Here is a 27,977-nt window from a genome sequence, read left to right as displayed (position 1 = left end):
GTACACAGGGATGGGACCCTCTAGCAGGAGGAACGGAGGAGGTTATGGGTCAGTGATATGAATCTTCTTCCCCAGGGCCAGTTTTCCATGTTTGACACAACATGTATTCCCATTGGAGTCCAGTTTTCACTGGCATTCCTCTGTGTGTTCCTGGAATCAGCACCAATCCACAGTGTTGCTATAGATCGGTATCAGTAAAACATAAAAATACATAATTAATAAATTGCCCTCTAATCACGCGCTCACCTGTGAAAAGCCGGCCATTTTAGGGGAGCCCCCTCTGGTTTTCGAACCCCCCTTCCAAGTTAATTTAGGGCTTAGAGATCGCCCATTAGTGGTGAGACAAATTCCGACAAGGAGAGTGGGTCAATACAATAATCACTACAGGATAGACATTACCCCTGACTGCTAAAAGCCTGCTCTGCTCTGCTCACGTCAAAGCTGCTATTTATAGTTAGCAGTTACAAACGCTGGAGGCAACAACAAGCACACACATGCATGCAAAAGCACATGGCGCACAGGCGTGACACACACAGACACACACACACAAACTGCATACACATACAGTATGCAGACTCTAACTTAGTCAACCACTGTACTCACATTAGGCAGACACAATCATAACACTGAAAAAGCAGTTGAAGTGACTGTAACACACCAACCAGGCAAGCCAGCTTTCTTTAAAATCTACTACTAAAAGTCCTACTAAAACTGTCGGCATATTTTCAGTTGTAAGACAAAAATGACACATTCACACAGTCAATCAGGTCAAACAGCAGCCTTCATCCAGTCACTTGACTCCTTTCTCAAGAACTCTAAGCGAACCTTTTATTCCGATAATCAATTTCAATTCCAGTTCTTAGCTAATTAACAGCTAATAATTATCATCAAAGCAATCCCAGCACTACCCTGTGCACATCCACACACAGACACAGTCACACTTCATCTGGTTGGCCCCAGTCATTACCAGCATCGTAGCCCCGTGGCCCCCAGTCAACACCAGCTCCGTGGCCCCCATTCATCACCAGCCTTGTGGCCCCGTGGCCCCCGGTCATCACCGGCCCCGTGGCCCCCAGTCATCACCGGCCCCGTAGCCCCGTGGCCCCCAGTCATCACCGGCCCCGTAGCCCCGTGGCCCCCAGTCATTACCGGCCCCATAGCCCCGTGGCCCCCAGTCATCACCGACCCCGTAGCCCCGTGGCCCCCAGTCATCACCGGCCCCGTAGCCCCGTGCCCCCCAGTCATCACCGGCCCCGTGGTCCCCAGTCATCACCGGCCCCGTAGCCCCGTAGCCCCCAGTCATCACCGACCCCGTGGTCCCCAGTCATCACCGGCCCCGTGGCCCCCAGTCATCACCGGCCCCGTAGCCCCCAGTCATCACCGACCCCGTGGTCCCCAGTCATCACCGGCCCCGTGGCCCCCAGTCATCACCGGCCCCGTAGCCCCGTAGCCCCCAGTCATCACCGACCCCGTGGTCCCCAGTCATCACCGGCCCCGTGGCCCCCAGTCATCACCGGCCCCGTAGCCCCGTGGCCCCCAGTCATCACCGACCCCGTAGCCCCGTGGCCCCCAGTCATCACCGACCCCGTAGCCCCCAGTCATCACCGGCCCCGTAGCCCCCAGTCATCACCGACCCCGTGGCCCCCAGTCATCACCGGCCCGTAGCCCCGTGGCCCCCAGTCATCGCCGGCCCCGTGGCCCCCAGTCATCACCGACCCTGTGGCCCCCAGTCATCGCCGGCCCCGTGACCCCCAGCGATACCAAGTAGTGCACGGCTCACCGGGTCTTTAGGCTGCTGCGCTAGCACGGCATAGGTCGAGATCCTGCTGCACAGGCATTTGGTGTGGACCGCAGCAGACGGGAGTGTTTGGCAGCCCTCTGTGTCCCAGTTGTCAGTGCCAGCTTCCCTGGAGGGGGAGGGAGGGGACACACAATGAGTGACATGCACACACACACACACCACACACACACAGTCACAGGAGTTCGCCAAGAGACAGCACTCAACAAAGTTGTAAAGGAAAATGAGAGATGGAGAGAGAGAGATTTTCCATCAGGGTGGACGGGATCAGCCGTGTCCTCTTCACCACGCTGTCAGAGGGGCTGTAGAGACCCCTCTGACAGGGAGAGACCCCAAAGGACACTCCCAGCTATTCATCTCTTTGTCCTTCCATCCATTTATCTTTCTATCGTTTAGTTCACCAAACACATCTACTTGTCAGTAACAAGGCCTAACATTTATTTCTCTTCCTCGAGTTGCCCCTCAAAATGGCTTCTGTCTCAAACACTCACACTTAACTCGTTTTGCTTGCTCTTTGGGGTGTCAGCGAGGGTATTGGTAAAAGCACATTGTGACAACCGCTGAAGTTAAAAGGGACACACTAAAATAAATTTGACTGATTGATTCCATTCCCCTCTTTCTCTTTGCACTGTCAAATCTTCTGTCTCTCTTGTTCCTTTTCTCTCCTCTACAGTCAGATAACGGTCTGCCTCCTGGGCCTCTGTTGGTAATGTGTTTTAAATGCCTTGATGTATACTTGTGATGTGGAAGTCGATCAATGGAAACATGTTCTAACTGACCTAATGACCAGTCCCAGAGCCATTGACCCACATTAACAGTACACTCTAGTCACTACAAATGACTGAACGAAAGTCTGTTGCACCAGTTGAAACCGTTATGACAGTGATATTAACATTCAAAGAGCTGTTATGGAGTGATACTAAGTGCATACGGTCTCAGGGCCACCAATCAACATTATTTAATCATGTTTTCTGGTCCCACCACCTTTCTAAGTCATTAAATTGACATGAGGCTTCATAGAGCTGTTACGGAGACAGACATACGTGCTCCTTACACTAACAGTATGCTACAGTTGGAGCAGTGTTGTAAGACCTGACACAATGGCTACACATTGGTATGTGTATTGACCCGTTTCTGTGTAATGTCTGGTAGGTGTCTGACAATTCTCCCAAACTCATCGACCTGGCTTCCTTGGCACATCATGGGAAGGGATTAAAGACAGGACAGCACCAAGTCATTGTAGTGAACCTACCCCCCCCACCGCGTCTGGAATTAACAGCCAGCATTATCGGCCGCCCATTAAAATGGCGAGATATTCCAATTTTTACACCTCAAAGAATCTCACCGAGACAGGATGCCGCTTTCACAGCAGGGGGGATGGAGGCCCAAATAAACAAACTGTATGAAAGGACTGCTGAAATCAGAGGACATTTCCGTAAATGCCAAGAAGGATTAAAAATCGTTCCCCTTTTCAAGAAAACCATCACCTGAGGATTTAGTGTAAGAAAGTAAATGGTACTTTAGAAATGTTTCATGACACTGTGTATTCTCCTTTTGGTGAAACCTTTGTCTTTCCATGAGAATATACAATTCACCATGTTTATTTGTATGATTTATCTATCACTATCGGAACAAAATTTAATTCTGTGTTAAAAGGGATTTTTCACTGGGGTTTGGGAGCTGTAACAACTCCGTGTGTAGCATCACTTCCCCCTTTTCATTCCAACTCCAAACAGCAACAGGACAAAGATTATATAACACACAAACAAAGCTACAGTATAAAAGGATGGATTAAATTGGAGGGTTATGGTATGGCCAAGTCAAAGCCCAGATCCAATCCTATTGAAATGCTTCAGATGAACTTGAAGTGGCCATGGATGCAAAAAAGCTATACTGTAAAGAAAAGTAGGTAAAATGAAGTAAATGTATGTTTTTAGGCCCTTTGTTGTGAACTAGAGTGCAAGAGAACAAGAGAAGGTTACTCAAAACCAACTAATATTTACAAAGAAAAGTGTACTTTCATAACACTGCATTTTCAGAAATGGTCTATCAATGGTGATAATGAAAATAATTCTTAATCCCCAAAATCATTTATTTTCCAATTTAGGTTTTCCAGTTTCCATTGAAGTCACATCATAGACTGCTGATTTGTCATAATCGGCCGCTGGCCCTCTTCCCCTGCAAACCGAATTGTTTATCTGTTTGTCTCCTAAATCTCATATTAATACTTTAGTCACTGTAACTTAATTACCTTGAGATGTTTTGATAAACTACTTATATTTCTTATGAATAACTAGTGCCCTACGTACTATAGAACGAAGACAAATCCATACGGTATATCCCGTTATTAATAACCAAAAGGCTGTTGTTGCAAGATCCAATTTGCGATTACGGCCTTACCTCTTCACAGCAACTCTCACTAGGTCATGGAGAGAATAGACTTGTGACTAGTCCTTGTGTTACGCTGAGACGTGTCCTTACAGGCACATTACCCCAACCTATTCTGCTTCTTATGAAACTGCCCGTTAAACCAGGAACATTTGCCCCTACAAACGTTTGGGTGGGGGACTACATTCCCAGGCCAACCACGATTGAGCGTGCTAGCATCCAACACGCCAACTGGAATCGCTAGAGCGCGACGCGCAAGTCAGTTAGTGACACCCTGAGTAGGACTACAGTCACTGTCGCTGTGCTACAGCCACAATTTGAACTCCGGGATGCAATGATCAATCAAATTTCAATCGCATTTATTTATAAAGCCCTTTTTACAACAGCAGCTGCACTGATGTAGCTGCACTGCCAGGCAACAAGGATCCTGTGCACTCAAGGTTTCCAAATGCTTTTAAAGTTTGTAATATCAACTTCAAAATGTCAGGCTTGATTTGTGGTAAAGAGAAAACACCTTCAAAACACTGTACATTATTTATAATCCACATAATAATCCACATTACATGTTGCTGCAGGATTATTTTCTTGCTGTAATGAACTGGCTCAAATTAAAATCTTACCACAGTCCCCTCAAAGGAACTGGCGTGAATGAAAACAGCACTGCCTCAAGTGTAGTTCTTAATTAACATTAACCCTGATGCCAGAAATGTCAACACCAACTGAGAGACACCAGGATCCAAACGGGGGTGAAAGTTCTTCCTCAAAAGGGAATGTTTTAATTAAAGAGCATATTCCTTCCATCAGTCGTGTAATGCTGAACAATCCCTCACGCTTCCAGTTTGCATCTCAGATGGACTGTTAGGTAGAGACACGTTGTTTCCCTCAGCATCGCCGCAAATTCCGAAACCACTTTCCTTCTCATTTCCTATTCAGTGTCTGAGGTAGGCTGAAGCTCAGGCTTGCTGTGGAAAGGCTCTGGTTTGAGGACCCGCAAATGGAACAGTCCTGGCCCACAGGGTACCAGTCTACACAAGTCTTTGGACAGACGGACACTAGGTTGTAAACACTGTCCAGATTATAATCTGTAGCAGGTGCCATGCCAGAGTCCACTCAGATTACTCTGCTCAACAGGGAAACACAGGCGCGTGTCTCCACACACATGCATTCATGTGCGCGCACACACACAAACACTGGTGATTTAGCTTGCCAGTGAAGGAGCTGACGAGTGGGCGTTTAAAAGTAGACAGACGCGTGGGCGTTTAACCGTACACAGACACGTGGGCGTTTAACCATAGACAGACGCGTTTAACCGTAGAGAGACGCGTGGGCGTTTAACCGTAGACAGACACATTTAACTGTAGATAGACGCATGGGCGTTTAACCGTAGACAGACACGTGGGCGTTTAACCGTAGACAGACGCGTGGGCATTTAACCGTAGACAGACGCATTTAACCGTAGACAGACGCGTGGGTGTTTAAACGTAGACAGACGCGTGGGCGTTTAACCGTAGACAGACGCGTGGGCATTTAACCGTAGACAGACGCATTTAACCGTAGACAGACGCGTGGGCATTTAACCATAGACAGACGCGTGGGTGTTTAACCGTAGACAGACGCGTGGGTGTTTAAACGTAGACAGACGCGTGGGCGTTTAAACGTAGACAGACGCGTGGGCGTTTAAATGTAGACAGACGCGTGGGCATTTAACCGTAGACAGACGCATTTAACCGCAGACAGACGCGTGGGCGTTTAACCGTAGACAGACGCGTTTAACTGTAGATAAGACGCATGGGCGTTTAACCGTAGACAGACGCGTTTAACTGTAGATAGACGCATGGGCATTTAACCGTAGACAGACGCATTTAACTGTAGATAGACGCATGGGCGTTTAACCGTAGACAGACGCGTGGGCGTTTAACCGTAGACATATGCGTGGGCATTTAACCGTAGACAGGCGCATTTAACCCGTAGACAGACGCATTTAACCGTAGACAGACGCGTGGGCATTTAACTGTAGACAGACGCGTGGGTGTTTAAATGTAGACAGACGCGTGGGCGTTTAAACGTAGACAGACGCGTGGGCATTTAACCGTAGACAGACACATTTAACCGTAGACAGACGAGTGGGCATTTAACCGTAGACAGACGCGTGGGCGTTTAACCGTAGACAGACGCGTTTAACTGTAGATAAGACGCATGGGTATATGTAGAATATATATGTAGAATTGGTATATGTAATAAGTACATGTTATAAATAACGTCTTATGCACGCAGTAGTACAGTAGAGGCGGCTATACACTCACCTAAAGGATTATTAGGAACACCATACTAATACTGTGTTTGACCCCCTTTCACCTTCAGAACTGCCTTAAATCTATGTGGCATTGATTCAACAAGGTGCTGAAAGCATTCTTTAGAAATGTTGGCCCATATTGATAGGATAGCATCTTGCAGTTGATGGAGATTTGTGGGATGCACATCCAGGGCACGAAGCTCCCGTTCCACCACATCCCAAAGATGCTCTATTGGGTTGAGATCTGGTGACTGTGGGGGCCATTTCAGTACAGTGAACTCATTGTCATGTTCAAGAAACCAATTTGAAATGATTCGAGCTTTGTGACATGGTGCATTATCCTGCTGGAAGTAGCCATCAGAGGATGGGTACATGGTGGTCATAAAGGGATGGACATGGTCAGAAACAATGCTCAGGTAGGCCGTGTCATTTAAACGATGCCCAATTGGCACTAAGGGGCCTAAACTGTGCCAACAAAACATCCCCTACACCATTACACCACCACCACCAGCCTGCACAGTGGTAACAAGGCATGATGGATCCATGTTCTCATTCTGTTCACGCCAAATTCTGACTCTACCATTTGAATGTCTCAACAGAAATCGAGACTCATCAGACCAGGCAACATTCTTCCAGTCTTCAACTGTCCAATTTTGTAGCAAATTGTAGCCTCTTTTTCCTATTTGTAGTGGAGATGAGTGGTACCCGGTGGGGTCTTCTGCTGTTGTAGCCCATCCGCCTCAAGATTGTGTGTGTTGTGGCTTCACAAATGCTTTGCTGCATACCTCGGTTGTAACGAGTGGTTATTTCAGTCAAAGTTGCTCTTCTATCAGCTTGAAACAGTCGGCCCATTCTCCTCTGACCTCTAGCATCAACAAGGCATTTTCGCTCCCAGGACTGCCGCATACTAGATGTTTTTCCCTTTTCACACCATTCTTTTTAAACCCTAGAAATGGTTGTGTGTGAAAATCCCAGTAACTGAGCAGATTGTGAAATACTCGGTCCGGCCCGTCTGGCACCAACAACCATGCCTCGCTAAAAATTGCTTAAATCACCTTTCATTCCCATTCTGACATTCAGTTTGGAGTTCAGGAGATTGTCTTGACCAGGACCACACCCCTAAATGCATTGAAGCAACTGCCATGTGATTGGTTGATTAGATAATTGCATTCATGAGAAATTGAACAGGTGTTCCTAATAATCCTTTAGGTGAGTGTATATTCACTGTATACTCACCTTTTCCCAGTAGGCATTGTGCAAACCCACTATTAAATCCTCATCGATACGTATCATAGTGGTTAAGTGGAGCTGTATGCCACATCAATGAATAAGGCTTATGAAACACAGCAGAATATTGAGCTTAGTGTTGATAAACCGGTATCCACATTTAAAGTGTCGCTGTGCGCACAGTGGAAGGGATACGCACAAACATTCCAAAAAATAATTATCTGAAAACGCACACTTAACATTGGAGCACTTTCATGTAGAAAGATGGAAATATCCATTTGGGAGAACAGACGATGCAACAACTATGAGTAGGATAATGCCCTTAGCAGCTAGATGATTAAATACAGCTATTACCTAATAGTACGGGAGCGTGTATAAGGAAGCGTTGATACGATTATACCCCAAAACATTTATGGCTGGATTATGGCTGGGCTCCTTTGAAAACAAACTCAAATGTCTAGTTAATAGATACAACATAGCATGCCTAACTGTCAGAAGGATGTCATTATTATTTGCATCCACCCAGTGGCCATATGTTTAACCAACTCCATTAAATACAAAAGGGCAGATGCATGGGATATTTCTCAAATTATTAGTCATTCTGCACACGAGGTCCAACCGAGATTGACCTCTTGCATTTGACTTAGAAGGTCAGCAGTGGTGCTGCCGTGAAGCGATAACAGCCTTGCTCAAAGACAGAACATATTTTTCACGTTGTCAAGGTTTGGATGTATCATCTCTCTGTTACTAGTAAGATTCTAACCGCCAAACTACCTATGACACAGAAACAACACACATCCGCATATCTCAGCTTTTTTCCCCAGAGCTCAACAGTCTTCTTCAATAGTCTTCTGATGTTGTTTATGGCCTGTTGGGAATTTAAAGCGTAACACAGGGAGACTTCATTTTGTGGGGTGGCGGTGGTGGCTGATGTCTCTGGCAACATTAGGGTACCCCACGTCTCCATGCAGAACTAGACTCCTGTATGAATGTTACTGGCATGGAAAGCTCTTCAGCAAGAAAATAGGGGGTCCACAACAAGGGGGTCCAACCTCACAGAAGAACAAATGCACCCCGAATAAATTACTCTGACCCACAGCTGCATTAGGCACTTGGACTCAGACACACAGTCACACACACACACACACGTACACACACTGTACAAAGGCAACTCCCACTTCAGACTGGCTTTCTGTCACCTGATTCAGTTGTTGCATAACAGGGCTGGAGAAATGGAGGTTAATCACCGTTTGGCATACAAACCCGGCAAGAGTGACTCTCAACCCTGAAAAGCTGAACGCCTTACTGAGACTGCATGACAACGTTGGGGTCAGTGAAAAGCACCCGTGTGTGATAATTATTATAATTAGCACTTTGTATGTGTCTGTATGTGCATGCCTGCATGACTGCGTGCTTGTGTTTCTGTGCAAGTGCACCTGTTTGCCTTTAATAATCAGACCGAAAACAGACTGGACTGTAACAGGAATACTAATCAACATGTGAAAAAAAGAAACGGATTACCTTATCTAAGTCCAAACCTCCGCTCCATACATACGTGCCCGGTGCTGAACAGACCAAAACCAATTCCCCATGGGTGCGCTCACAGACACACACACGCGCGCGCACACACACACACACACACACACGAGCGCAAACACACACGAGCACACACACTCTTCAGTAGACCGTGTTTTCACAGACATGGAGCCAAGTCAACAGACATGGAAACGAGTCACGTTCAACTAGTTCTCTCTCTCTATTTACCATATGCCACACGCTAACTCTGAGTGAGTGAAGAAAAGCTCCAGTACACCCCACAACATGACAAAGCAACAGGTTCCCTCACACATATGAAACAGTGTAAATGGAGCAGTACGGGCCTCGTCACTCTGCAGGATGAATAATTATGGGGACAGATGGAGAGAACGTGTCTCGCTGGGAAAGGCATGTTGTTGTTCGTGTTGTCCCAATTCTTACTTAAGTGCGCCAGACACACGCCTGAACGCAAAGTATAAACACGAAGAGTGACATGCTACATGCGGAGCAGCACGCAAACGCGTCTGTCCGAAGTACAGCGTGTTTCTGCGCAACAACGGGTAACGTGTGTGAATGTGCGTGTTTTGTCTGCTCTCTCACAGTAGGGTGTCTGCAAGATTTAACAGAGGTACAAAAAGAGACCCCTATTGGTTGTTTCTTGAGAGGAAAGCACAAAATGATTGTTGACTTTTATTGATTTGGCTTAGGAATTAAGCTGACTGAGTTCTAATTAACAACCGTGGATACATTCCATTATAATTTAGCATGCAACTAGATCTAAAATCAACTTTGGTTTTAGCTTTTGTTCTACCTTACCAGGATGCTAAAAGGACGCTATACACTTACTGTTTTAGCTAGTGCAACTGAGCGAGAGGTCTGTGAGAGAAAGCAAGAGATGGAGGATAAATATAGCAAGAGCAAGTGTGCTCAGGTAGTGTAATCCCTCTTACACTGTTCTTTCATTTCTATGGTGATGTGTGAATAGGTCTAGGGGGTCATGACACAAGCCTCTGACCGGGCCCACCCACACACACACGTGGTTGCACCAACCACTCACACTCATGCTCACACACTCCCAGCACAGGGACCTGTGGGTGTGTGCGGCTTATTCCGAGGAAGAGAAGGAGGATGAAGGACAAAACCACACAATCTGGTTAGAAGATCGGTGCTTAGCTAGGCTTTCCAAGAATGGACAGGAGAAAAACATCAGGACAATAAAGAAGAGGTCAATAGTTGAGGTAAAGAATAAAATATTTCAACCACCTACAATATAATAATGTAAATGATTACAGGGACAAAAAAATATGAATATAATAATGGGATTCATTGTGTACATGCACTACTGTTAAAAAGTCTGGGGTCATTTAGAAATGTCCATATTTCCGAAAGAAATCCAAAAGGCTACAGTAGCTGGAAATGGCAGATTTTCAATGGAATATCTATACAATCGAACAGAGGCCCATTGCCAGCAACCATCAGTCCCTGGTTCCGATGGCACATTGTGTTTGCTAATCCAAGTTGAACATTTTAAAAGGCTAATTGATCTAATTGATCATTACAAAACCCTTTTGCAAGTATGCTAGTACAGCTGAAAACTGTGGTGTTGATTAAAGAATAAAACTGTCAATCTTTAGAGTAGATGAACATCTGATGCATCTGCAATTATAGGTTTGATTAAAAGCTCAAAATGGCCAGAAGCAAATAACTTTCTTCTGAAACTTATCAGTCTATTCTTGTTCTGAGCAATGAAGGATATTCCATGAGAGAAAGTCCCAAGAAATTGAAGATCTCGTACAACGATGTGTACTACATCACAGAACAGCGCAAAGTGTCTCTAACCAGAATAGATAGAGTGGAAGGCCCCAGTGCACAACTGAATAAGAAGACAAATACATTAGTGTGTCTAGTTTGAGAAACAGACTCCTCACAGTCCTCAACTGGCAGCTTCATTAAATAGTGCCCGAATAAAAACTTGTCTACAGTGAAGAGGTGACTCCGTGATGCTGGCCTTCTAGGTAGAGTTGCAAAGAAAAAGCCATATCTCAGACTGGCTAATAAAAAGAAAAGATAATGATGGGCAAAAAAACACATACACTGGACATAGGAAGATTGGAAAAAAAGTGTTATGGACAGACAAATCTAGGTTTGAGGTGTTCGGATCACAAAGAAGAACATTTGTGAGATGCAGAGCAAATGCAAAGATGCTGGAGGAGTGCTTGATGCCATCTGTCAAGCATGGTGGAGGCAATGTGATGGTCTGGGGGTAATGCTGGCTCTAGCCATTTTGGAGCCCTAAGCAAAATATGATTTGGGGCCCCCTCTCTTCTATTGGTCGATGGCTCCCTAGCATTCAGAGGGCCCCTTGCGACCGCTTACGCTGCTTATTCCTGGAGTCGGACATCTCTGGGGGTGCTTTGGTGGTGGTAAGGAGGGAGATTTGTACAGGGTAAAAGGAAGATGCCATTTTGCAATGCCATGCCATACCCTGGGGACGGTGTTTGGTTGGAGCCAATTTCCTCCTACAACAGGACAATAACACAAAGCACAACTCCAAACTGTATAAGAACTATTTAGGGAAGAATAGCTGGTATTCAGCTGGTATTCTGTCTATAATGGAGTGGCCAGCACACTGGATCTCAACCCTATTGAGCTGTTGTGGGAGCAGCTTGACTGTGTGGTACGTAAGAAGTGCCCATCAAACCAATCCGACTTCTGGGAGGTGCCCCATAAAGCATGGAGTGAAATCTCTTCAGATTATCTCAACAAATTGATAACTAGAATCCAAAGGTCTGCAAGGCTGTAACTGCTGCAAATGGAGGATTCTTTGACGAAAGCAAAGCAATTAATACTTAATTTAAATAACAAATCATTATTTCTAACTTTGTCAGTGACAATATTTCCTATTAATTTTGCTATATTCCCTATTCAAACTAATTTCACATGCTTTCATGGAAAACAAGGACATTTTAAGTGACCCCAAACTTTTGAATGCTGGTGTACAGTACATAATATATGTACGGTACACCACATAATATATAAGTTCCAATCATGTTGGCAGGGAGAAGGGAGCAGAGAGAGCATGAGAGACAGCAATTGTTAGGTTAGGTATGGGGAGGTCAGACTGAATGGAATGCCATGCTGTAAACAACATATAGTCTGATACTATTCGCATACACTGGGCCTGATTTGAGATGGAATGCGGTGCTTTGACTGGAAGAGAGTGTGAGGATGTGACTTAGCCGGGCGTCAAGTCCCCGAAACAAGTCTTCAGACGACACAAATCGCCCTGCATTACTCTCCTTTCAGCGTGCCACGCAAGCCTCCTAATCGCGTGGGAGGGCTTTCGACATGCTCTGGACATGTGGCGTCTTCTAAACATGCGTGTTAGTATGTGATTTTGATGCTGAGCGAGTGTGTGTGTGCGTGTGTGTTTGTGTCTGTGTGACCGTGTATAGTTTGTGCATCCGGGACTTATGACCTCCATTATGTATGACTGTTAGACAGCTGTACACCACAGCAGGGGGAAAAAAACACTACAGCTTCGTGGACCACATGAGATCCACAACCAGGATACATGCCTTGTCTTAAAGGGTAACCAACACAGTGAATGTATGTACATCTAATTCCCAGACAATGTAAACATGGGTAATGTGCTATGAAAAGGATCAGCTTCATCAACACAGGCGGAGAGAGATTGAGGGAGATAAGATTCGGGTTGCCTTGACAACAATCCCTTTCCCTTACTTCAAGGTTTGATGTGGGGGGACCAGAATGAGATGAGGAATTACAACCCGATTAGGTCATCAACGAGACCAGGAAATATCTAACTGAGATCAATGCTCCGACTGGTTAACATTGCCAAGAAAGGAACCTCAATCATTTTCAGATTTATAACAATGACTATAATCGCACAATTTGTCTATACTGAAGTAATTATAATATCTTCTTCCTCGTCTCTCTCCAATGCCTCAAGCATGATTGCTTGGTCACCGCCACATACTGGTTCTTGACTTTGGTCCCATTGCTTCTCTCAGCTAATTGCTAACTCTTAAGCCTCTTTAGAGGGATTAGCCATCTCCCTGGTCTGCTAGATAGCCTGGTCTAGTGCGAAAGTACACCGGTTTCCGGCAGATCCATAGATAGCCTACCCAGCTTTTGTCATCCTTCACAATAACACCAAATGATCCGGGAGAGTTTGGATTCAAATTAATTGAAAAGCCGTGGCACAAAAATGGAATCATTTCTATAAATACATCACTATAAATCAAATATAGTGTGCGTTTGTATATATATATATATATCATATACATTTATATAGTATAAATCAGTTTCAGTATGGCACTTGTGTGTGTGTGTGTGTGTTCTCTGGGGCGTAGTGTGCACCTTACATTTAGCAAACATGCACAATCATGTCACACCTGTCCCTCAGCTGTGAGCCTGCACAGGAACTCGGCCAACAACTTCACGCTCAGGAAGAGTATCTGAAGGCCTCATTTGCCAAGCACACACCTCCCTTTATAACACAATTCCTGCAGATTGAAATGATCAAAGTATGTCCAAAACAGATAACACAACTACATGTACAGATGAAAGATAACAGCTGTTGAAAGGCTACTACTCACCCCTTTAGTGTCCAAACTATTTGTCCAGTGACCTAGTTATATTCCAAATAACTCCAACGTGACTCCATCACACAGGTAATAACAGGAAAAAACTAACCTACACCCTAGTTGCTAATACTGTTGCCCATACTATCACATGCTGTATCTATAGTTACATCGTACATCTGAAGAGTTGCATGGAGCAGGGCTGTCCCAAGCTCCACCCACTAAGCAATGTCCAGGTGCCCTGATTCAAACTTAACAGGGGAAACAGTTCTCTAGCCTAACCTCTGGCTGAGCAAAGACACACTATAAAACAACCTGAAGCCCGCCGCTCAAACTGTCCTGTAACGTATGGCAGTGCTAAGCTAAAATCTTGTCTGCAGCAGAGTAGCGTATGTAGGCTAGAATCACTCATGCTGTAGGGAGCTGTTTGACAGAGCTTCCCTGATCCCTTCTGCTCTGTCAGACGGAAAAGTGGAGCAGCCGTCACCCATCCTCCTCTCCTCCCCTCTCATCCCTCACTCCAATGGCCCCTCCCCTCACCTCTACCTAGCACTTCTGCTGGCCGCACGCCACAGGGAGGAAGAGGAGAAGGACGAGGAAATGTAGGTAGATACTGCCAATAGGGGGCTTAAAGAAGAGGGGCGTGACAAAGCTTATTCCGACATATACACACACACGGACACACGCACACACACTTGACTTCTGTACAATAACGTTTGGAAGTTGTGAAAATAACAGCTGAAAATAACCAAAAGAAGTTCCGGGAGAATGGTCCATGTTGATTTCAAGCTAAACGTTGATGTCATCAACACAGCATCGATACACTACATCGTCACAGGGTTGGGCGAAGAGAGCGAGGGTTAGCCTATAATGATGTTGACTTATTTACTAGCAAACAACACCCTCTGTACTGTCATTTCTGGAGAGACACGATGTCAATTAATATGGTTATTCTAGTGATTATTTTGACTGTTTTCAGATGCGTTGCAGTTCATCTTTGATGGCTGGGTTTGGGTCGATGAGCAAAAAAGCCTCCTCCTCGCCACCATTATCACACATCCTGTTTCAGACGCACAAGAAAAATCAAGAGGGAGAAGGCTGACATTTAACATGTCTCCATGAGAATGAAAGTTCTATAAAAATGGATTTCTTTGTAGACAGGCTTTGTTCTGGGCACTCACATTTGCTTAAATTACATTTTGAACATTTTCCATGTTAACCCTCAATGGGCTTACAGAGAAGTTGCTTTCGCAAAGTCAGTTTCAGGAAGCAAAACACGACTTGTCCCTGAACCAAGCGATCCACACACAAGGTGGATCCGTTTCTCTAATGTGGTTGTCCAGTTTAGGTCAGGCTGGTCCGTTGCTCTAGTGTGGTGGTCCAGTTTAGGTCAGGCTGGTCCGTTTCTCTAATGTGGTTGTCCAGTTTAGGTCAGGCTGGTCCGTTGCTCTAGTGTGGTGGTCCAGTTTAGGTCAGGTTGGTCCAGGATTGGCTTGGCTTACAGAATGACGCAGATACTCATGCAGTTATCCAACTGCTCCATGTTTTTGGCCTGAAACATCACATACACTGTACCATCTATTAACTGTTCCATTAGAGGCTGAAGGTCATTAGACACATTGTATTTGCTACTTTAGTATTCTGGCTCGATAGGAGGGGGCGTGTGTGTGTGTGTGTGTGTGTGTGTTTTTAGGGAGAGTGAGAGGTCTTTGCCCACTGATCCCTAATCAAGTAAAGGACCACCAGGGATTAGAATTAGGATTAGTGAGTTGGGAATTGCCCCTCCCCAACATACCCTATCTGCACACACAAGACAATCTATAGCGTTTGGCCCTCGCTAACTCTCAGACCCATTTAACTAATGACATTCGTATGGCCTAATTCTTTTCCATGTGTTGGATAAATGTGCGTGTATGTTTTGTGAGAGGCCACAGTCCATATAGAATTACAGAGGAACTGTTAAACAGATTATTACCAACAATAGATACTAGGATGTCACACCCTCAGTGTAATTACTTTTTTTAAGAATATATAAATGCTCAGTGGTGTACATCATATTATAATACAACAATACTATTGAACAGACTGTAGCCAAACACAGTGCTTAGAAGTGGTATATTGTCAATACACTACAAACCCTTGAGATGCTTTATTGCTCTTATAAGGCGGTACATTTTTAGTAGTAAAAAGTGATGTAATGTCATACGTGTGGTATACAGTCTAATATACCACTGCCATCAGCCAATCAGCATTCAGGATTCGAAGCACCAGGTATATAATACAGAATATACTAGATTAGATCGGCAATGCTATATGGTGAACAAAAAAGGGATTAGATCGAGTTATCTTTATCTTAATCCTCGACCTCCTAACAAGATGCACACCAGGAGGTGGTTGGTTAGTTAAGTTTATGCATGTGTGTGTATCCATGGTGACAGTATGTGTCAGCGCGTGGACATGCGCGTTAGCATGCGTTGCAAAGGCAGGGCGCCGGTGCTGTGTGTCAGGGAGGGAGGGACAGATGCTCGGGGCAAGGTCAGGGACCACTCTGGTGAGGGGAGCAGAAAATCTATCATCATGTCCCCGAGCAGGGAAAGGCTGCGGTGGCATTAGCCAGACCAGAGACAGAGGCACGGGGGACAGCTGCAGACCATAGACGTTCAGTCTGGTTATAGAATACGGAGTCCCATGTCAATCCCCAGGTCAACACGTTTTCTGTTGAGGAGGAGGGAGGGCGGAGGTAAGTGAATTTACACCGGCGTGTCTGAGACGTACCACGCAGGAGTGTACGCATCAGTGGACGGAAAATCGATGGACACGCGTGCACACTGACAGAAACTTGACCCAGTTCAGGCAGAATCGTCCTCACATACGCAAACATCCGGACGGGCTCGATTGAAAATGGGAAGCACGCTACCTCGTAAAGGTGGCGTCTCCAACCAACAATATCTGCAAGTTGACACAACAAAATAATCTACCACCTCGAGTCTTCTTCGATATATCTATATATATCTATATATCTCTATCTATCTATATATATATACATATATATATATACATATATATAATATATATATATATATATATATATGTTGACGGATCACAGATCACAGATAGATACAGATAGACACGGATCACAGATAGATACAGATCAGATAGATGATACTGTAGATCGATGAATAGTGAGAGAGAGAGAGAGAGAGTGAGAAAAAGAGAACATAAGAGACAGAGAGAAATATTATATTGTATTTTAAAAGATGGATACCAAACTATAAAAAATACAGGACTTTTGGTACATGTACAGCCATCATGATACATCATAAAGAATTATTTTCTGATAGGTAACTGAATCAAACTTTTTTCTCATATCAATACTCAAGACATAAATCACTCTCAATGACATTGACAACAAACACACACACACACACACACACACACACTTAAATACAGCATGGATACACACACTTTCAGAATTCCAAACATGAAAAGGGAGAGAGGGTGACGTTCGGCTCAAGAGATTTGTGTCCTGATGCAGTCAGTCGTTAATCCCCAACTAAGTGTCTGTTTCGGGGTCTGACGGGACATATACACAGTTTAGAAGAGGAGAGATACAGCAACCATGTCGGCTGCCTTGGTAAACTAACGCATTGCTTGTCACCTCTTCTGATGACATAATAGAGAATATAAAACTGTGCGTTTTCGACGCACCAAGTCGGTGCAAATTGCAGGCCTACGTGTTTGGTAATGTAGCATCAACATCTAATTTTATCATATCGTTATTTAATTTTAATTCCATCTTCCACTGATTTGATATTATATCCTGATGAGTGCCACACAGAAGCTCTAACTTGAATTAAGTCAAGTGGGCCGTGATGCTGTTGTGATTGCACCAAAACAATGTTAGTTGTGCAAATTCATGTGGGTTATAGGAAAATTAAATGCAAAGGAAAATGGTCCTAACAAATACCTTATTAAAGGTTTTGTGTTTCATTCTCCAACAGGAGCAATTTTATAAATGTTGATATGGCCTAAGGGTTTTAAATCTGGATAGAGACACATGAAACCCGACATATTCTGTTCCTCACAATTTGGGAGGCCACTTCACTTAATGGATTTATATATGACTAAAAAAACATTTATACATTTTATTACAGCCCCTTTATAAACACTTGAAGTAATATTCTCCCCTCGCTGTTGCTGTCCGTTTCCCCTTGACTCCTCTCAAGCTGTCTATGTTGTCGATTTCACTCCACCTCAAGGCCTGGAGGTTCGTCAGAGTGACAGAGGGGTCAGAGGAGGTGAAAGACTTCTGTAAACAAACTGAGCTTTCTGTATTTCAGCGTGTTCTCATATCTCTGTGTGATCCTTCCTCAGGTACCCATCTGTCTCCTTGTCTGTCTGGGTTGTATAGACACACACACGCTGGGACAAATTCACACACACACACACACACACACAAACACACTGGGACTCATTCACACACACACACACACACACACACACACACACACACACACACACATTATTTTCTTTGAGTAACGACCTGTAGTACATCCACACTTGCTTGTGTTTGTGCATATAGATGTGCACGTATGTGCTGTATGTGTGTGTCCTAATCTTTCTCCAACAGACATGGCTATATTCCTGGGGGGTTGGTTGTATTGCTGTCTGATAGCATCTCTGTCTCCTGACTTGGCAATGACACTGGCTAGGTCCTACTGAATTTAAACCATGAGGACGTGAATAGGATTGCAATGCTAATCTGGATGCTGGTTGATTGTCTTTGGAGAGCGGATTCTTTCCAAGATGGAAGCCGCCACTTTGCTGAATGTGAATCTCATATTCTCTGTTATTTATTTAATGATTTGATACCAGTCCAAGAGGCAGTACTGTGCTCTGTATTAACATTTATGTTTTGAAGTAGACAATGTTAAGGAATGGAATGTACCACTCGTGTGACCACTGACCAATGAGAGCACAGATCAGCTGACCATTGCCTAATTCACCACAGCTCCGGCCAATGACACCACTGGCCAATGAGAAAACAATCTGATATCAGATCCAAGTGTGTCTAGATGTGCTGTTTGAATGGAAGGTTTTCTGGTAAGCTAGTTAGAATATTATTCTGTTTTTCTAACTTTTGTTTATGGTTGCAGATACATTATTAAAGAAGTATTCAGAAGTTCAACTGAATCTGGACATTAAACACAGTGCTTCATTGCCAGATTCCTGAATTATTTATATAAGCTGGATGTTGATTCATTTAATTATTGATTGATTGATTGATTCTGTGCCTTATTCTTCAGAAGAAAAGTATTTCCACAGCTCGCCTAAGGCAATTGGTGGAAGGGGTTCTAATTTAACTTTACATTACAAATCCTAGAAAAATGACATTAACAATCTGTATCCCAAGAGCAGTATCACAGTTAAATTCAAGCATATTTTTAAATAAATTCATCTATTGTTAAAAGAGATAAAGAATGCAAATAATGGCCTTGGAGCATTTAAGCATTGAGACAATGCTGTGAATTACTCAATTAACAGTGGCTGGCATCTTCATTAGACTGTTTTTACAGTATTAATGAACTGAAGAAAACAGATTTATTAGAATAATACACACGCACAAGCACATAAACACACACGCCTACAAACACACAATTATCAAACAGCACAGTTAACCAAGAGCAGGGAGCATGCAGATTGAATATGTACTCGAGAGTGAGTCTGTGCGTTTCTAATAAATGTGACTTACGGGTTCCCATAATCCCAGACAACACAGTGCGGATCTGACGTGCCCTGGGGAAAAAAGGACAAGAAAACAGAATAGAAGTTACTGGAAGTGGAGAGCGGGAACACTGCCTCAGGAGAATGAGTGACGGTGTGTGCAAAATGGTAGAAGTGGTAGTGAGGAAATAACTGTGAGGAAATAACTGTGAGGAAATAACGGTGAGGAAATAAGCTTGTGATGATTTTATAAATAGATGTATTTTTACAAATGGTCATGATCATTTTCAGATGTATTTAAATGTCCAATAATGATTAGGGCATTGCTTAATCACAACACCCAGACAGTTTGACAGAGTCCAAAAAAAAGCAACAATGTCCTCCTATGCACATCTCACCAATCTGTTTCAATCCTTATAACATTGCTTGCCCAACCAGGCCGGGGTTAAATTGGAGCACAATTTAGGGTAAGAAGGAGAACTAGATGGAGCTAGGCTCTGGTATTTCTAACGAACAGCGGTTAAAATGTAAGATACAACAGGCACTATTTTGTGCTGATTTTACATGTGTGTGCTCCAATCTATGGCGGCCATGGTCCTGAAATAAGAGCGCTCTAGTCAGAGCAGTTGGCTAGCTAACGTTAGCTAACTTTCTGTGAAATGGGCCAGTAGGTGGTCAATGGCCAGAGTCTAAGCCATCTTGGGACTTTGAACAAGACTGAGTGTTCATTGAATGTGGGTGGTTTGATGAGTGTGACATTTTTAACCCCGCAGTCAAGTTTAGAAAAAAATCTGGAAGCAGTGAAAGGAGAAAGTTGACAGACTATTTCCAAAGGTAAAATAGAGTAGCTAACTAGCTAATATAACAATATTTCACTTTGTTATTATCTAGCTGTAACGCTAGCTACATAAACAACATACAGTATATATGGGTGGATTATTGTTTTAAATATAACATTTTGAAACTGACTGAACATGTAGTTAATTAACTTTTTATTCATAATTACATAGTTAGCCTATAATTTCGCCCATGACAAATCTCTCCCCCTACAAATGAGTTCCCTCAGCTCCCAAAATATAGGCCTCGCCCATCCCCCAAATCCCAATTTAACCACTGCAACCAGGTATTTACCAGATACTATGCGCCTGGAGGAAAAGACATTCACCAGCTAACATTTACGGATTAAGCTTGCAGGCTAGAGCGTGACAAGGCAAGACTGCCCTGTTCAACATCAATTTAACCACACCCAGTATATGGTGAGCCAATGTTCAGCATACTCTAATGGACCCTGGCACATGTAATGCCCTAAGGACCCATATGGACATTCTCAGAATGCTGCTACCAGGATTATAACCCTGGTCGCAATGACCCATCTGTACATTGATTTATCTCAACTCCAAATGTAATTAAAAATCTCTAGGCTACTCCTTGCAAAATCAGAGAAGTCTGTCCAAAGTCCAAACATGAGTGCATGTTACCATGGTACATTATTAATACCCCATTTGGCAAAGTGTAATAGAAACGATTAAGTCACTTCATACATACAAAAAAAGAATGGGTCGCGCACCCAAGAAGAAACTACTGGTTTGCTCCTATGTGCTTGGAAGAGAATCTATTCACTAGGAACAACCACATTTGAGCTTGCAGTCGATGCCCCACCACAAAGTCGTCAGAGCAGAATGTGATGAGACCGGAATCCACCCCACCGCCCCAGGATGATGCCGGACCAATTTCCTGAGACCCCAAGGCACAGTGCCACTTTATTTTTATTTCCACATTCTATGACTTTGGTAACCCCGCTGTAGGGTAAACAGAGGGACACAGTGTGTATATCCACCGATCAGCCATAACATTATGACCACCTGCCTAAAAAACGTGTAGGTCCCCCTTTTGCCGCCAAAACAGACCTGACCCGTCGAGGCATAGACTCCGCTAGACCTCTGAAGGTGTGGTATCAGACACCAACACGTTAGTAGCAGATCCTTTAAGTCCTGTAAGTTGCGAGGTCGGTCCACCATGGATCGGACCTGTTTGTCCAGCACATCCCACAAATGCTTGATTGGTTTGAGATCTGGGGAATTTGGAGGCCAAGTCAACACCTTGAACTCGTTGTTGTGTTCCTCAAACCATTCCTGAACCATTTTTTGCTTTGTGGCAGGGCACATTATCCTGCTGAAAGAGGCCAAAGCCATCAGGGAATACCGTTGCCATGAAAGGGTGCACATGGTCTGCAACAATGCTCAGGTAGGTGATATGTGTTAAAGTAACATCCACATAAATGGCAGGACCCAAGGTTTCCCAACAGAACATCGCCCAATGCATCACACTGCCTCCGCCGGCTTGCCTTCTTCCCATAGTGCATCCTGGTGCCATGCGTTCCCCGTGAAAGCGACGCAAACGCACCCGGCCTTCCATGTGATGTAAAAGAAAATGTGATTCATCAGACCAGGCCACCTTCTTCCATTGCTCCGTGGTCTAGTTCTGATGATCATGTGCCCATTGTAGGTGTTTTCGGCAGTGGACAGGGGTCAGCATGGACACCCGGACTGGTCTGTAGCTACGCTGCCCCATAAGCAACAAACAGTGATGCACTGTGTGTTCTGACACCAGCATTAACCTTTTCAGCAATTTGAGCTATAGTAGCTCATCTGTTGGATGGGACCACCTTTATTGCCCATAAATCCTGCTTCTAACACATCAACTTTCAGGACAGAATGTTCACTTGCTGCCTAATATATCCCACCCACTGAAAGGCGCCATGATAACGAGATTATCAGCGTTATTCCCTAAACCGGCCATTGGTCATAATGTTATGGCAGATCGGTGTATATAGACAACCTTGACACTACCACTATTTGAAGTTGTTTAAAGTACTAAAATCCAAATGCTTTCAGCACCATTTCCCTGCTATCCCAATCTAAACACACAAAAATTACTAATCAACATCTAGACATGCAGCTTACTGATCATTGACTGACTGTTAATCCATAGATTCACTGGAGCTGAAGCCAATCCTACAGAGCAAAACTGGCTGTTTGGCTAATCAAAGCTCAGTGGTGCACTGGAAAGCATTGCTGAAGATGACTCTCCACACGATCAGTGAATCAATTGGCTATAATTGACTCTTCCTCAGTTGCTTCACCTCTGATCAGTGAATTGATCGATTTGTTCTAATTGAATCATCTGGACTCATTACTTGCACTCTATCAGTTTTCTATTGTACTGTGGATGAATTAACCAATAATTGATTGCATTTCAGGAGTGTCCAGTCCAGTCTATGACCTGAAAGTCTCCATTCTAGCCAAGCGTTGCAAAGACCATTAAACGGATCAATGCCTTAATACAAACTATACTTGAAGCCCAGCTGCAGATAGTCAGTGACACTGTGAGAATAGACATTTAGTCTAACGTAGCAAAGGAGCCTCTTGGCCGAGACTGTAGAGCTAGTTCATACAGGAAAGACTACACTTGTAGGATCTCAGAATCTGAAGACAGAAATTCCACAGAAGTCATCCAGAGAAGATCCTCCAGCTTCCCATAGATCAGAAGTCCTCCCTCGGGGGGGAGCTGGAGAAAGGGTGCTTCTTTATGTAAATCTGTCCATGGTTAGACTGTATCATGACCATGCATAATTTACCTTCCCATTAAGAGCCATCTGTAAATGAAGGGTAGTCTCCCCCTGGTGGCAGAGGGACCTATTACACACTGGTGAGGGAAATGATTCAGCACCAAAACGTGCTACATATACTGTTTTGGGGGCACTAAGAAATATTTGCAAACTATTGCCCTAAAATGCTCTTCTTTTGTTCAGAATCCCTTCTTCCTGTGACTGGAAAGGACAAAAGAGGAGGCTAATTTAAACTACTCTGATAAGAAAGGGTTCCCGGAGGATTCTTGAAGTGTTCTTCAAATTGAAACTGTGAGGAAACATTACAAGTTCTTCAGGAAATGTGATTCTCCCAAATGACAGAAAATAAAGTGATTAATTACATGCGTATCCAGGCGACATGGCCAGAGGAAGTGTGGACGCAGCGTTTGATTGATGACAACTCTCTGTTTCAGCTTACTCACACAACGGGTGTCTTCTACATTCCAAGTCCCTCAGAGCGCATTAGCCTCTGATGCTATGTGGCGTAGCGGCGTCTGCTATCATTCAGTCATCCATCACAAGTCCGACACGTTAGCTGGATGCTAACGCTAGCAACATTATGTCTGACAACAGGGTACTCTTATACTGCCTGCCTCAATTTTTTCCAATGACACATCACATATTGATGGCTTTTGCTCTACGGGTGGGTAACCTTCCAAAACACTGAAAGGAGCAATCCAAATCCCAACATCTGTGGATGATATAGTCATTATAACATTGTGCATTCATACGCCTACACCTTTCTATTCATTACCAGCATGGAGGGTACACATATGCAACTCAAAGCAACCTCAAAACCCACACACTGCGGTGTAAAAGTGAAGAGTGACTAATGTTAGCTGCCCGGAGAGGTCAAGAAAGAAAACTCCTGGAGGAAAAAAAATAAATAAACAGTGTTCAAACTGTTTAACAAATTCATGCTGAAATGAACCACTAAAACCATGGTGAATTGATCCTCTAAAACCCTACGGATATAAACAAAAATTATAGTGAATAGAGGTACTGGAAGCATAAAAAAAAACTATCACTAAAGGGGCTGATGCGGGATGACGACTGGAAAACAGAACCACTAAAACGGCTGATGAGAGATGATCTAGCAGTGCATGGCCACTGGGGAGGTGTCCGGGTGGTTTGGCCCAGATGTCTTCACAGTAAGGACAAGGTCCAGTACAGGGACCCCAACACATCTCTCAGTCTCCCACCTCCCTTAACATCTGTCGCAATGGCATTACGATCAGCTTCTGGCCCAAGCGCCCCCGAAGCCCCGATGCTGCAGGTTGTGACACACAAACTGCTGTGCATTTCGCCAAGGTCATCCCCCCGAACAGCTGCACAACACTTGATTAACAGGGAGTCCCAAAGAGAGCAGATGACCCTGTGAACCATGGAAAGTGTACATTGCCCTCCAGAGTTACAGGCCCCATTGGTTAAAAGATTATCAGTGTTTATCAGCTCGATCTTACCCACGTATCAGTTATTGGCCCCATGTGCATTTAGTACTTTGTGTAACCTCCCCTTGCCAAGATAACAGTCTTCTCAGACAAATGGTCGATGAGATGGGATGAACACATATGAAGGGACCTGAGGTTCATCCATGCCTCTCTACAGATCCGTCAGTCCTGCGCTCCTCCATGTGGACTCAGGGTTAAGGTCAAGAGACTGCGATTACCTTTGCGAGAGCTTGATTCTGTAGTGAGTGAGGCATTTCTTGTGGGGATCTCGAACACTGTAAGCAGCAGCTGTAAGCTACATTTTTCAAAGACCACCCATTCCAATTTTGCCAAAAGCCAATGAAAGGGGCAGATTCACTATTGAAGGACAATTTCACTAAACAAATACACATTAATACACTATACCTGCATTATATTCATTCCAATTTGATTGCATCATTGCATTAGACTGCCATTTCATTTTCTTTTTTGATTGTTATTGCATTGGAGTCCTAAAAAATAATACTAAGCCAGGAAAATTATAACTGAGAAAACTGAATATGAGAAAATGCAAAACAGAATTTATAGAGCCTCCATTAAAGTAGTTTATATATCCAGGTATATTGACAGAAAACTTAGTTTTGTTATTTTCTTGTATAAGGACCTAAGGAAAGTTGCAGAGGAGAGAAGAATGTGCCTAATTGGAAGCTAAAATAAAAGTAAGTCTTTCACATCTAAAAAAGGTTGGAGGTTCCTGAAATACACATTCTTGTATCGTATGTTTTCAACTCTTTGAGATTGTCCATATTTGTGGTTAATTGCCAGCACTAGAGACAATTAAAACTCTACCACAACAACTGAATTGTGCTCCTAAATGTATTTGCAAGAACCTGAATCTTTCTGTTTAGGAGAACATGTGCTCCTTGTAAAACAAACGCCAGCACAGAGCTATGCAACCACACGTTTGAGGCAAAAAAATAATAATAACATTTGGATCCATCTGACCACAGACACTGGTTAAAACATACTAGTAACATTTAGAAACTCCATGCACTGAACATCATGTCTTAATAAAAGTACAGGGTTTCCTCTGGCAAGTCCAAACACGCTGATGGCATGGAGATTCAATCTGATCATAGTTTTAGGGAAAAACTGATGACAAAGTTCAACCAACTATAACAACTGCGTCTGTGATCCACGAAGAATTGCCTGCCTCTCAAACCATCCTCCTCAGTGTGTGCGGGTGCAAAATACATGCTAATCCTCTTCCAGACAGGTTTATCAACACGTCAGTTCATTTAAACTTCTTATAGACCTAACAGTGGATATTGGTATTTTCAGACTTTAAGTTATCTTTACAGCTAGTGCCTAATTCATGAAGTATGACACTTCTGGCTTGACTTTAAGTGCGTGTGTCTATCCTCTGACTTTGATAGTTGACTAAGGGAATTTGTCATGTTTGTCATCTCACATACCACAGTAAACCAAGACATGGGTGACCATTAAAAACATAAGCTGCTTTTTACAAAAGCGGACTATATTTCCAGACGGCACTGCGAGTGGGTGTGGGTGTCAGGTTTACATGACTGCATGTGTAACATGCATCTGTGGTTGAGGATATATATGTGGGTGCCTATGTGTCACCATGCTCAGAGCACTGGGAGACTTTGAACAAGGTCCTATTTACATTTCATAATCTACCCCAACATTAATACTAATCTTTCCTCTCTCTTCTCTACATCACAACGGAACACAGCAAAAGAACATAAGACAGTTGGGGGTACGGTATTTCTGTGCGTGTATGTGCGTGAGTGTGCGTGCGTGTGCATGTCTGCGTGCATGTGAAGTATATCTGTGAGAGTAAAAACAACATATATGATCTATTAAATATCCAACACCATTTGGCACCCCACTCCGCATTTACTTTCACAGAAGTTGTGAGCTATAAAGGGAATAGGACGCCATTTGGGAACAGTCGCAGTCTCCAAACCAGCTCTCCTTCTCTGTTGTCAGTGAAAAGCCCCTCGAGGGTTTACCTGGGTAGTGAGGAATAGTTGCCATACTCAGACATCGTTATCTGTCTGTGACATGCCAGGATAAAGACTGCTCTCACTGGCTCCTAACATTGACTTTGGATTCTGTGACGGTTTAAAAAAAAAAAAACAGCCCAAGCAGTCTATGTAGCATTATAACCAGGCTGTCATGTTCTACTCACGTTGAGCAGTGGGGACAGCTCCACAACCACCATGGGTTCTGTGGGTTTGGGTTCTGGTCGGACCGTCACCGTCAGAAGCTTGGAGTTGATCACAGCAGGTGCTCTGGAAGGAGTAAGAATGGGAATGAAAGTCAGAGCGAGCAAGAGAGAATGAATGAGAGAGAAATGAAGAGGAAAAGGAAGAGAGATTCGCCTGGTTACAAATCGAAATAGAGACACCCTCGAGAGTTAGTGCTCTCTTCAAACTAATGAGACACAGAAACCCAAAGCAATACATAAGCAGGACCTAAACAAAACATGGTCTTCAACTGGTGAGCTGACACCACATAACAGGGCCATAGTCAGGGTCAAGATGCTAGCATGGGTTATTCGGAAAGAGCAAAGACTATAACCCAATCAAAACTGTGTTCTCCCTGTCACTGTCTGTTCTACCTGCACCTCCATCTGTATCCCTTGTCACAATGCTTTTCCTTTTATAGTTTAAATCAGTAAATAATGAATGAACTGTTCAACAGGCCTGCTGTATAACAACAACCATTAGTATAGGCTGTATCATTCTAGACACAACTACCAATAGTATAAACCCTATCGTTCTACACACATAACTACCAATAGTATAGACCCGATCATTCTACACACATAACTACCATTAGTATAGATCCTATCATTCTACACACATAACTACCATTAGTATAGACCCTATAATTCTACACACATAACTACCATTTGTATAGACCCTATCATTCTACACACATAACTACCAATAGTATAGACCCGATCATTCTACACACATAACTACCATTAGTATAGACCCTATCATTCTACACACATAACTACCATTAGTATAGACCTGATCATTATACACATAACTACCATTAGCACAGACCCGATCATTCTACACACATTACTACCAATTGTATAGACCCTATCATTCTACACACATACCTACCAATTGTATAGACACTATCATTCTACACACATAACTACCATTAGTATAGACCCTATCATTCTACACACATAACTACCATTAGTTTAGACCCTATCATTCTACACACATAACTACCATTAGTAAAAAAAAACATATATAATTCTAGACACACTATAACTACA

General features: G+C 43.7%; 1 protein-coding gene across 13 annotated transcripts in view; it reads right to left on the bottom strand.

Moving 5' to 3' along the window:
• Positions 1–27,977, bottom strand: part of adgrb2 (adhesion G protein-coupled receptor B2) — a 282,713-nt gene that overhangs the window by 77,116 nt on the left and 177,620 nt on the right. For all 13 annotated transcript variants that reach the window (XM_034294722.1, XM_034294727.1, XM_034294730.1 and 10 more), the window contains 3 exons: positions 26,868–26,970; positions 19,602–19,645; positions 1,781–1,907 (listed from right to left, as the gene is read on the bottom strand). In XM_034294722.1, the coding sequence (XP_034150613.1) occupies positions 1,781–1,907; positions 19,602–19,645; positions 26,868–26,970 (274 nt within the window). The remainder of the gene's footprint in view (positions 1–1,780; positions 1,908–19,601; positions 19,646–26,867; positions 26,971–27,977) is intronic.

This window comes from Esox lucius, chromosome 10 (genome assembly GCF_011004845.1).
Source record: "Esox lucius isolate fEsoLuc1 chromosome 10, fEsoLuc1.pri, whole genome shotgun sequence".
Classification (NCBI taxonomy): Eukaryota; Metazoa; Chordata; class Actinopteri; order Esociformes; family Esocidae; genus Esox; species Esox lucius.
The sequence above is the reverse complement of the archived record's forward strand: the minus strand, read 5'-3'. Positions and strand labels throughout refer to the sequence as shown.